The sequence below is a fragment of the Coffea eugenioides genome, chromosome 8 (assembly GCF_003713205.1).
Source record: "Coffea eugenioides isolate CCC68of chromosome 8, Ceug_1.0, whole genome shotgun sequence".
NCBI lineage: Eukaryota > Viridiplantae > Streptophyta > Magnoliopsida > Gentianales > Rubiaceae > Coffea > Coffea eugenioides.
The window spans coordinates 6,283,350-6,294,422 of record NC_040042.1 but is presented as its reverse complement, the minus strand read 5'-3'; the positions used below and the strand labels follow the sequence as shown (position 1 = coordinate 6,294,422).

At 36.6% G+C, this 11,073-nt stretch overlaps 2 protein-coding genes across 3 annotated transcripts; one reads left to right on the top strand and one right to left on the bottom strand.

Moving 5' to 3' along the window:
• Positions 1 to 1,683: 1,683 nt before the first annotated feature.
• Positions 1,684 to 6,475, top strand: LOC113781147 (protein IQ-DOMAIN 1-like). Of its 2 annotated transcripts, XM_027327010.1 has the most exons (5): positions 1,684 to 1,778; positions 2,658 to 2,822; positions 4,050 to 4,277; positions 5,578 to 5,691; positions 5,778 to 6,475. In XM_027327010.1, exons 1-5 carry the CDS (start codon positions 1,704 to 1,706, stop codon positions 6,111 to 6,113), a joined length of 918 nt encoding a protein of 305 aa, XP_027182811.1. In that variant the 5' UTR covers positions 1,684 to 1,703; the 3' UTR covers positions 6,114 to 6,475. The 2 variants fall into 2 exon arrangements, with proteins under 2 accessions (XP_027182811.1, XP_027182812.1); XM_027327011.1 differs by lacking the exon at positions 2,658 to 2,822.
• Positions 6,476 to 9,509: 3,034 nt separating this feature from the next.
• Positions 9,510 to 10,556, bottom strand: LOC113780087 (transcription factor TCP10-like). Its single transcript, XM_027325906.1, has one exon. It carries the CDS (start codon positions 10,554 to 10,556, stop codon positions 9,510 to 9,512), a length of 1,047 nt encoding a protein of 348 aa, XP_027181707.1.
• Between the last annotated feature and the right edge of the window lie 517 nt (positions 10,557 to 11,073).

The window sequence follows — 11,073 nt, the reverse complement described above, 5'->3', positions numbered from 1 at the left end:
GAGAAAGTTTATATGCAATTAATAGATTCTGTAATGGTTAGATTTGAAACAAACCATCTCAGAAACTTAGTTTCTAGGCATCTAGAAGCTCCAGTTGTTCGCATTTTATTTGTTTTCCATAGAACAGGTAATGTTGGATTATTTCTGTCATCAAAGATTGTTTTCTTTCTTCCATACCCTGGTTACTTAATCTTCATTAACAACTACTGAGATGTTCCATGACTTAGGTGATACTTTAACAAAAGTTGTTTTTTTTTTTTTTTTATTTCTTCAGGCTTTGAACTTTTGATTTTGGAATCCTGAACTGTTGCGGAAGCTTGCAATTAACAAGGGCTCTTGGTATTTGTTGATGTCATTGAAATATTATACTTTTTAATATAGAGAAACCGAAGTCCTTTTATCTTTTTCACCTGTGCCAACTTCAGTCTTTGACACACAGAGAAACGTAGAGTTGAATATACAGAGATATGTCAGACTTGGAAATAATCATGACATTTTTTACCCATTGCCACATATCCAGAAACATGTTATTCAAGAAGAAATAGCTCAGTTTTTGTAAAAGCTGCACCTGTTTATGAGTTGTAAATGATAGCCTTTTTTACAGTTGATTTCCTTCTTCAGTTGAATATAGAAAAATCCATTACTTTTAGGAGTCATTTTCTTCAAATCAGTGTTCTTTAACGAATTAGTAGAAATCATTTTAATTGTCAAACCCAAGAAAACTTTCCCATGGTAACTTGTTTGAGCAATTTACGTCTTTGCTAACTTTTCTGTTTCTACTGTTGTATTTTTAAGGTAATGCCCTTTTTTTGGGTAATGGTCACTTGAGGTTATAAGCTTTTTACATTAATGCAAATATGAAATTAGGAAATATGGTTGAGCAGATGCTGCCAGGAAACTCAATAAATTGACACATTCTTTTCCGCTGATGTGTAACAGGAATTCCATTTCAAAAAGAGAATCCATTAGCACCAAAATTTCATTTATATTCGTTTTGGTTGCATAACTTACTCGCAAATTACTTTCTTTCCTTTGATGACACACAAGAAGATTATCTTTTGGAAGTGGATGTGAATGTTATATAGCTTTCTTGCATGAGTGCATGCTACCTGTAATTGAATTAGAGAAAATTTACTTCAGCAGCATAACCATGAGAGTTCTCAAAAATGAAACTTATACAAATGTAGGTCCCAGTGCAACTTTTCTTCACAATCAGTTAGACTATTCGACACAAAACCAATTTACCTTCATAAATACTCAAAACTTCCGTTCTTACTTATCACTATAAGATTCATTTTCTGATGACAATTCCTAATGGTTGTTGTTCTTGTTTGTTAAATTTTGAAATATTCGGTAAGGAAATAAGATGTCCTTACAGTGTTATGTAGAGAGTTTGTTCACATAAGTTTTTGCTTCGCAATCGCTTTCCTTTTATGACTATGTTGTGTATCCTGAATGATTTTAACTTGGCCCTTCCATTTATCATTGAAGCCTAAACTTCTGCGAAGTTTTATCCCACTAAAACTTGTGCTTTTAGCCAAAAGAAGTCAAAAGGAGAACTTCTAGAATTAAGATTTATAAACTGTGGAAGAGTGCATAAGTCTCATGTTAGTGTGAATGTTATCTTTCCTTGGCATCAGCTAGGTCCTCTTTTCATTTTCTTGTGCTGTACAATACAGGCCAACAGATAGCAAGCTACAGCAATGGGTTCTGGAGATTGGTTGAAGAATATAATCAGTAAAAAGAAAGTGAAAGACAAAAGATCCAAAAAACTGAAGGTATGGCACCACTATGACAAGAGTTGTATCAGCACCAGACCAGTTTATAGCCATTTCTTTTTCCTTTAATAGCTATCATAATGAAGAAATCTGGAATAACATGATGTATGATTGCAAAGATTCTCACTTAGTATATCATGGAAGATTGATTGGATGCTCCTAGAGATCCCCTATCATGAGATGCAAGCTCTTATCCTAGGGACTAGGCTGGCTTTTTTACTTGGTGCATTTGATAAAAGTATCGTTACCATGTATGAGCCTCATCTTGGAATCCTTTTAATAATCTTCTTCTCATCTATTACTTGTCACCTAGAAATTAATATTTCCTTGATATAAAATTGAAGCAGCATTCTGCAATTCAGCCCTGATATACATGCAATGGAATTTACTTCTCTACAGTTTCTCTAGTTCATGTGTTGGCTCTTTACTGAGCAGGCAACTACTTTTTCACTTCTGAATGCATCAATATTATGAATCAGTAGTATTTGAGTTTGTGTTCCAAAAACTTAAATTAGGAAACTTCATTGACATCATTTGGTGCTCATGGTTCTGAGATTTTGAGCACTTCTAGCATCATTATTTGGTTTCTGCAGAAGCTTGACTTCATGCATCCTTTGGAAAACTTTTATTTATCTACACCATTGATTCACTTTGGCTTATATTAGGTTTTACCCTTTTCTTTGAGTTTGTATTGGGTGTGTATTTGGAAGTTTTTGATAGAGGGTGAGGAGGACGCTACATCATTAGAGGCATAATACAAGCATTAGGCTATCGCCTCATATTTTGTATATGATTTTTGGTCTAAAATTTCACTCTTTTGCCTTGGCATAGCACGAGGAATTTCCCCTGTTGGTAATTTTTATTGACTGTCTCTACCAGGAACCGGCATCTAAAAAGTCAAAAGAGCAAGAAGGGGAATACCAAGCCATTAAAGAAACTTCTAGATTAGCAAATGATATTTCCATTAAGAATGAAAGGGTTCCTTGTATACCCACTGAGGATGTAGCAGCAATCAGGATTCAGACAGCATTCCGTGGATTCATGGTATCACTTGTGCTTATTGGTTCTGTTTTAAAGTGTTGCTAAATGTTGTGCACTTTGTTAGAAGTAGCTTGTTATTTGTCTAATGGGGTAACTCATGTGGCATAGTGTTCCTTGCCTTGTTTGAAAGCTCAATAATGACACAAGTAAATGAGAAAGAACCTTTTTTCTTAAAATAGAGTGAAAGAAGGGAAAATAGGGAACTCATTTAACGAGTAGCATTGCATCAGAAAAAGCTATTAAGCATGCAATTTTACTTCAGGTAATTTAAATTGTGATTCATTTTGTAACTTTGAGAGCAGATAGTTGACACCTCAAGTGTAAGCTTATACTAATGCATGTGACAATCAGTGTTCAGCTTGACCTTCTAGGTCCCATTAACGAAATAATCGGTCCTTAATGAGCCATGAAAATCAATTGTTACAATTTTTTTTTTTGTTGGTATACAAGAGTAAATTTTCTGGTTCAACATTGCTCTGACTGTAACCATTGTTAGTTCAGTGACTGCAAGAACTAAGAAATTTTTCCTTTGACCAACGGGGAAGAGGGGAATAGGAAGTAAAAATGGAATCCTCATTAGTCAGGTGGCAGCGTAAAATTCTGAAATGGAATGGACTGTTATGTTTCTAACTGCACAGAAAAGCGGAAGTTTATTAGCAGTGTTATCTCAGCATCATTCATTTTGTGTTACTCAAGATTATGAAGCAGGCAACTGAAATGTGCATGCCTGCATGTGGCTTTTGACCCAGTAGCATCATGAGACAGTTACCTTTATTACAAAATATATTGTTCCTCCTGGTTTCAGCTTATAATAGTTCAGCCCTCCCAGTTACTAAGAAAATGATGTTCCCTGTCATTTCAGCTTCTATCATCTCTCCAATGTGGGTTATAATTTCAGTTTATGAGATATCAACCTTACTGTTGCTAAGAAATGATCTTCCTGCTCATTCTAGCTTTAGAATACAGTAATTTATATCAAACAAATAGTTCAGTTTAAATTGCAAGTGTTGAACTATGTTACATATCATGCCTTATAGAATTTAAAAGGACTGACACAAGGAATTCATGTTAAGCATATAGGCTATCTTAGGTTTGAATAATGCATTAAGAAGACAAAATTGGCTCTTCTCTATGCAGATATTCTCGTTGGCATTACTATTTGTCTAAAATATTCAAGCTCATTTAGATGTTTAATCTCCGTGTTCAACAAGGGATATTTTCTTGTTATAGGCAAGGAAAAAGTTCCGTTATTCGAAAGGCGTACTAAGGTTGCAGGCTTTGTTACAAGGTCACTCTGTCAAAAAGCAAGCATCATCTACGTTAAGCTACCTACATTCCTGGAGCAAAATGCAGGCACATATTAGAGCTCGCCGAATTTGTATGGTGACTGAAGGTCGCCTCAGGCAGAAGAAGTTGGAGAATCAATTAAAGCTTGAGGCAAAGCTTCATGACCTAGAGGTAAGATTGTTTATCCTTCGTTTTGTCTTTTTCTGTATCCTCCGCTGTAAGGAATAACCACTCTGGGCCTATTTGATAACTCTATTTAATGCTGAAAATTAATTTATTTAGAACTTGTTGAGTTCAGCATGTTTGATAACAAAAAGCCTTACCACTTAAAACATTAAGCATTGCTTAATTTGTATTCAAAATTTTAAGTGAAAATGTTTTTACTGAATTTGTTGAACTGACCGCACATGTTATTCATTTCAGACACAACACATATTGTCCCTCTAACACGCACAAACACACTGCTCCCACACACAGTAGATATTTTTTATCTTTCTCTTAACACACACACTCTCACACAAAAATACACACGCTTAAATACCACCTCTCAATTATTTCATTATATTCTCTTACATACACCCTTCTCTCCCAATACAGAAATAAAAAATTGTTTTTTAAAGATAAGATTATCATATTGTGTGATATTTCAATTCACTGCTGGAATTCAGTTAGTTATCAAACAGATATAACTTTATCAATTCAGCAACTTAATACTTCCAGCCCTCAATTTTAGATTTCAGAATTCAGAATTTGGACTTCAGTTTTATCAAATGGGGCCTAAGTAACTATTGTCTATTGTTTTCAGTGGTTTCTTAGTGTGACAAGACTTGAGAGAGTTTTCAGTGTCTTAGGCAGAGCTCTATATGGTGGCTTACGAGTCTTAATAGTTGTATCTCACGAACAAGGGATGGGACTTGAATGGATATAATAGATCATAAATAGTAGTACTAATAATCAGAAAATAGATTAATTAATCTCATCAGGATTATGGTATCTATTTTATTTTGCTTCAGTCATATGAGGAGGTGGTTCTTTGATGCTTTTGGATTTTGTCATTCTTCCCACTATTTTATCTCGCAGTGCCTCAAATCTTGCAGAAAAATTATGATTTATCACGTAGAAATAAGGAAAAAGTGCATGTGTGGTGTTATATTTTAGGATTCTTAATATAAATGACTTGTAGTTTTCTGGTATCAACAAAATTCCAGCAAGTTCAAAGAATTGAGAGTTTCCTAAGTGCCAGAACTATATTTAAGTGATGCTGGACCAAAGCTGACGTAAATCAATTGATGATACATTATCCTACTCATTGCCTCTTATGCGTTTTAAGTATTCATAGCCATTTTTGGCATACTAACATCAACTTCAGGTGATTCTATCCTATAAATACGCCTTTCTGAAAAAAACTGGAATGTGATCTGTCTCAGATTCTCTCTCTCTTGCTCTCTCTAACAAAGTAAATGCATGACAGGTGGAGTGGAATGGTGGCTCTGAAACAATGGAAGAAGTCATGGCAAGGATACATCAGAGAGAAGAAGCTGCAGGCAAGCGAGAGCGAGCTATGGCATACGCTTTCTCTCATCAGGTAAGCCACGGCTACAAAATCAAGTGTTGCAACTTTAGTTGCAATAATGAAGCCAAAACTTACGATGAGTAGCTCATAATGTGCAGTGGAGGGCCAACACTAACCCAAATTTTGGATGGGGGAGCACTGAGCTTGGCAAAACCAACTGGGGCTGGAGCTGGATGGATCGCTGGATAGCTGCTAGGCCATGGGAATGCCGTGTTGCAGTTCAGTCAAGTCCAAAGAAATCAAATGGTAAGAAAACCGGCAAGACAGGGAAAAACATCAACACACCAACTACAAAAACGCCTGTTACAGTTAAAACAATTTCGCCTAACGGGAAGGGTGCTGTAAAAGCCCGAAGGTTGTCTTTCGAAGCGGCTGACAAGATAGTTACTCCAAAAGGGACCAGCAAAGCTGAAGAGGCAGGCATTACATCTTAGGAAAAATGATGGTATGCATTGAATGGAAGTTTAAATATGCAAAGCAATTCATTTAGTGATGTAAAGAAACGATGAGGAGGCTAGGCTAGGTCATCTGCTGGTTTCGTGGTTGCGTGCATTTGAGTTGTGAGAGGATTGAGATGGACCTGGTGATCATTCTTTCTTGTTTGCCTTTCTAATTTTTTTTTTCATGCAAGCATGTGTATATTTGGAGAACTAAATTATCATGAATTTTACTTGTACATAGATGAAGTTCTTTTCATCTTGTTTGAAAAATGAAATGGGGTTGGAGGCAGGTATGTGCTGTGATCAAACACTTGTACATTCTTTATCTGATTCTATTTGTAATATTGAGCTTTTTTGTGTGCTGTCGAAGCTTACATTAGCACTCACAATGTCAACAGTAGTAGTGCCTCGTTCCTCCGCTCATTGCCAATAGACTTCCATTTGTGAAGATGCTACAGAAAACCTCCTTACCCTGATACACTAACGCTAGTTTCTTCCAGCCTGTGGTCAAAGATATCGACTCCAGGCTCACCCGTATCTCAGAATTAAATTGCTGCACAGGGACATAGGATCTCAGAACTGAATCATATCGCTAGTTGCAGAACTGTAACATGTCACTAGTTCAAGAGCGCTAATTATGTAACGATATGTTTCTGCTTTTTCTTCAGTTGTGTTCCCAAAGCACCACCAAAACAGAAGAGAAAAAAGGGTGGTTTTTATGAGCTGCAGCTACAACTTTTTAATGATTCTCTTTAGCTGTAAAAGCAACTTAAGTGAAGCATGCATTAGTCAGTCAGCAAAGTTTTCAGAATAAAAGGTAACTCGCTGTTTTTGTATCCCTATGTCCTCCTTTAGTCTTTGCTCAATTCGTATAACTCTAAGAACATTGTCAAGCTGCCATGCCAACTGTATGTACAGATTTCTCCCTCTCTCTCTCTCTCTATCTGTCTCTCTCACAAACACACACACACGCACACTCATAGAGTTAGCTCTACAAGTACTTAATAATGAGTTAATTCTATTCAATGTCTCAATTAATGTACTATCTAGTTTTCCTAATATTTCATTGATATGATAATGTGACCATGTCCACATATTCGGGTTCACAAACAATAATGGTAGGTTGCAGTCACCTAATTTCGTCCTCAGCAGCACGAAATGCAATGAAAGTCTCCCATCAAATGTATGGTTAAGACTTGAGAATGAAGCAGCCATTTCATCTTTTCGTTATTAGGAAGAAGAAAAAAATTGGCATACAAGCTGTAAAAGGAAAACTAGAAAGCACGTGACTTGTAAAAAGAAAGAATTCAGAATAAAGAATGTTGGGAGCATTTTAAGGAAACAGGTTAACACTGCAGGTATCAAGAAGCCAAAACATGAATACTTGTGCGTACAATGACCTTTCCTTTACGTAAATGGGCACCTGCAGCATCTGTAAAGGGAAAATCATGGCTAGTAAAATATTTAATGTTGCAAGAACTTTTATCAAGAGTCTCTTTTCTTGCGAATTTGAAAGGCTAAAATTGCAGTTTGCCCTATTGTTTATTACTAAGTACCATTCACAGCTTCTGACATTTGCTTAAATGGAGTCAATAATTGCTTGCTCCTTAGTCCGCTTGCTGCTCATAATCTTGCCCACATTCCATCTCTCACATGGTTACCAATAGTTGCATCAGACTGCAGGGCTAGAACTAATTAAATTCCAAACAATTGGCATCATCTAAAATCAATTCTTTTTGCACTAAATTAGTCAGAGGAAACTTCAAAGAATTCAAGAAGATTTCGCAGCTCATCCAAAAAGTTAGTTCCTATGAACATGCTCTGCTTGGATCTTTTGTGTTCAATGCCCCCATATGCCACAGTGCTGCCCAACCATATGAGAAGACCGAATAGGAAATTAATTGTTTTTATGCAATAAACTTCTTTTCATCTCCAAAGGTGTCACATGGATAAAAATTATCTACACCTCGACATTCTAAATCCAGATATTATATAAATTCTAATACAGGTAGTACACGTTGATAATCCATCAAATGCATCAATGTAAGATAAACGGGCGTGAATTTAACCCGTCTAAAAGTTAATTAATAGATGAATTTAATAATTCTTTTTCAAATATGATGGACCGAAGTGGCATGAAGAATCAAATGTTCAATAATTTGGATTAAACTTTTTCTTCTTCTCATGCACTTCGGCCCCCAAATGCAGATCATTATCTATATGGACCGGTTTTTACACTACAAACACAAGTCTAGAGTAGAACTAAGCAAATAAGTAAATCTTTCTTGAAAACACAAATGTGTCTGTTTTATTACATTCCTATTCCTCTTTGTAGTTTCTTAAATTTCACTCCTCTTCTGCTAAAATAAATTTTTTAAAAAAAAAAAATTGATGTGTCTATTTTAATTTGTGTTTGGTAAACTAGAACCAGAAGCTATTCTCATAAATGTCTGATTCTTTATTCCTTCTCATGTCAACATGCATCAATTTTCTCACTTGGGATGCTCTATGGTAGGATTTTAACTTAAAAGAGGCTCCTACCGTCTATAGTTGAGGATTATCAATGAGAAATAGATGGAAGTACTTGTTTTTCTTGCGCTGTATTAAATACAGTGATATGGAGTGGTTGGACAGAATTCATCAATTATCAATTACTGCTTCACTTGCGATCACAATGAAAATCAGGTAACTGTGAACACCCTGTGTGCTACAGCTAGAATGTCATCGATGTCATTTAGGTTAAAGGTGATGGGATCCTTATTATTGTTGTTGTTAAGATACTTCAGAAAAGGAATTCCTGCTACTTGACGGCATTCAAGAAAGCAGTCCAAAATTTCAAATGGGATCAGAAATTGGCTCCGCTCAAAGTTACAGTAGAGTATATTACCATATCATTGGTCAATACCACTAGATGAATAGGAGTGGTAACATTTGCACCGCCCATTAAACATTTCTCTTCTCAAGAGGGACAGTTGAAATTTTGAATGCTAGAGCAATAGTGAAGATCATCAGCTGAGAGCCTTCTTTAATTCACTTGCCATGCTATTAAAACTGACAGCTAGGAGATGTTCGTATCCAAGAAAGAAAAGTGATGTAGCCAAGACAATCATGCATAGTGAATGCCAAATTTGCGTACTTTCTGAAAATGGGCAACAATTTTGAAAGTGAATGTTGGTGTATTACCAAACTTGAAACTAGTGAAGTGAAAGCAACAGATGCCAACCACTGACCTTTCAGCTGATAGCTACAGCTCTTCATAACAATTGCTATCAACACCCAAATTTAACAAAGGCACATTAGCAAATCAACTACAATAACATTAAAGAAATTATAGTAACATAATAAAACATACACCCACAAAGCACAAAAAAGATGAAACTTAGAAGATGATTAGTCTTGATAATGCAGAAGATTTGTAGGTGAAGATGGCTTGCTAGAAACTGGCTTTTGCTTCTCAGGGCCTGGAATTCTGGCTGCAGCAGAAAGTTCTGATAACCCACCATCACTGGAAAATCTAGCGCTTGAAAAACATAAATTTGGAAATTGGCTATCCAATGTTGGACCACGGATTGGAGAGAAGCTGGACTGAAGGGGTTCCCTGTGAAAAAGCAACTGATTCTGGTCAAAAGGTGATGGAAAATGTAGTGGCAGCTCAGAGTTGACTAGAGTCTCCTGAGATCCTTTTGCATTGCTAGAATTAGAATTCCAAGCCAAAATTCTTTGACATCTAGCCGTTTCTGAATTGATTTCACCTTGACAATGTGATGAGGAGGAGGGTGGTGGAATTAGACCCTGTTGACCACCAGAAAAAAGAAAAGAGAAATCTTGGACAGTGTGGAAAGACGGAGAAAGCCCTTGTGTTTGACTTTTATTGTTTCTTGAAGTACTAAGATCACCACCATGTGGGTAGCTATAGAAGCCAAGTGAGGATGTGGGTGGAATGACACCATTTTCCATGGAAAAGAAACTGAAATTGTTGATGGAGGTATCATCGTTATTCATATACTCTTGGCTGTCAATTCTACATGCAGATTCTGAGCAGTTAATTCTGCTCTCTTCTTGAACATCAAGGCCTTTTTCCGGTAGAGGATTTCTTGGTTGCATCAAAATGCTGCAACCATCAAGATTGGTTGTGGTAGCATAGCTAAAATCATGCTCAAGAGCATCAATAGCAGCTTTTGCCTCCTTCATTAGCCAATCAATGGCTTTACTGGGACGGTCATAGCCAAGCCGGTCTTGCACGTCATAGAACTCGATAGCAGTGTTTGGTGATAGTCTAACTCGTCTGTCCCTCGGACCTCTAGCAGTACCGACCTTGCTGTGCCGGTCCTTTCTTCCTGTGGATCGAAAAATGCGCCCACCAGGCATCTCTATACTATTTCCTTTTGCTCTTTTAGGCTTCAATCTTGTTGACCCTTGATTGGAAACGTCTTGCATTCTCCCTTTAAACTTTGCAGATTTGATGTGTCGGTGATTTGGATCCAATGTTTGGCCAGATGAAATCAGGTCTGGCCATTTTTCTTGGTGGATTGATGATTTTCCCACGCTTTTATCTGGCTGATGAAAATGCTGATTGTAGAAATGACTGTACTGATATCCTTTATCTTCATTGTTATTGTTCTCATCATCGTCTTCGTCTTCGGACGGATGAAGCTGATATTTTTGAGGATCCAGATTTGGAAGAAGTTTTCTGTTTACTTTGCTGTCCTAGTCTTCTGAACCCTTTTGGCCTGCAGGGGCTTTTGGCTTGTGAGTTCTTTGTCCAAGTATCAGAATCTGTCACCCTTGGGCCCTCAGGTGAACCACATATGTATATCAATAGTATTCAATCAAGATTTTTCCTTCCTGTACAGATTTTTAAACTTCCGTAAGAAAATGAAAAAAAAAACACAAGAAAGTAGTCCGGAAGCAAAAATGTAGCAAAAGAACTTTTGCTATCCAATCAAGTCTATTC

Bases quoted from the DNA above. Each gene is read 5' to 3' on its own strand.
- LOC113780087 (XM_027325906.1), bottom strand. From the start codon at position 10,556: ATGCAAGACGTTTCCAATCAAGGGTCAACAAGATTGAAGCCTAAAAGA.
- LOC113781147 (XM_027327010.1), top strand. From the start codon at position 1,704: ATGGGTTCTGGAGATTGGTTGAAGAATATAATCAGTAAAAAGAAAGTG. The intron at 2,823-4,049 runs GTATCACTTGTG...TTCTTGTTATAG, and splicing joins CAGCATTCCGTGGATTCATG to GCAAGGAAAAAGTTCCGTTA. The intron at 4,278-5,577 runs GTAAGATTGTTT...AATGCATGACAG, and splicing joins CAAAGCTTCATGACCTAGAG to GTGGAGTGGAATGGTGGCTC.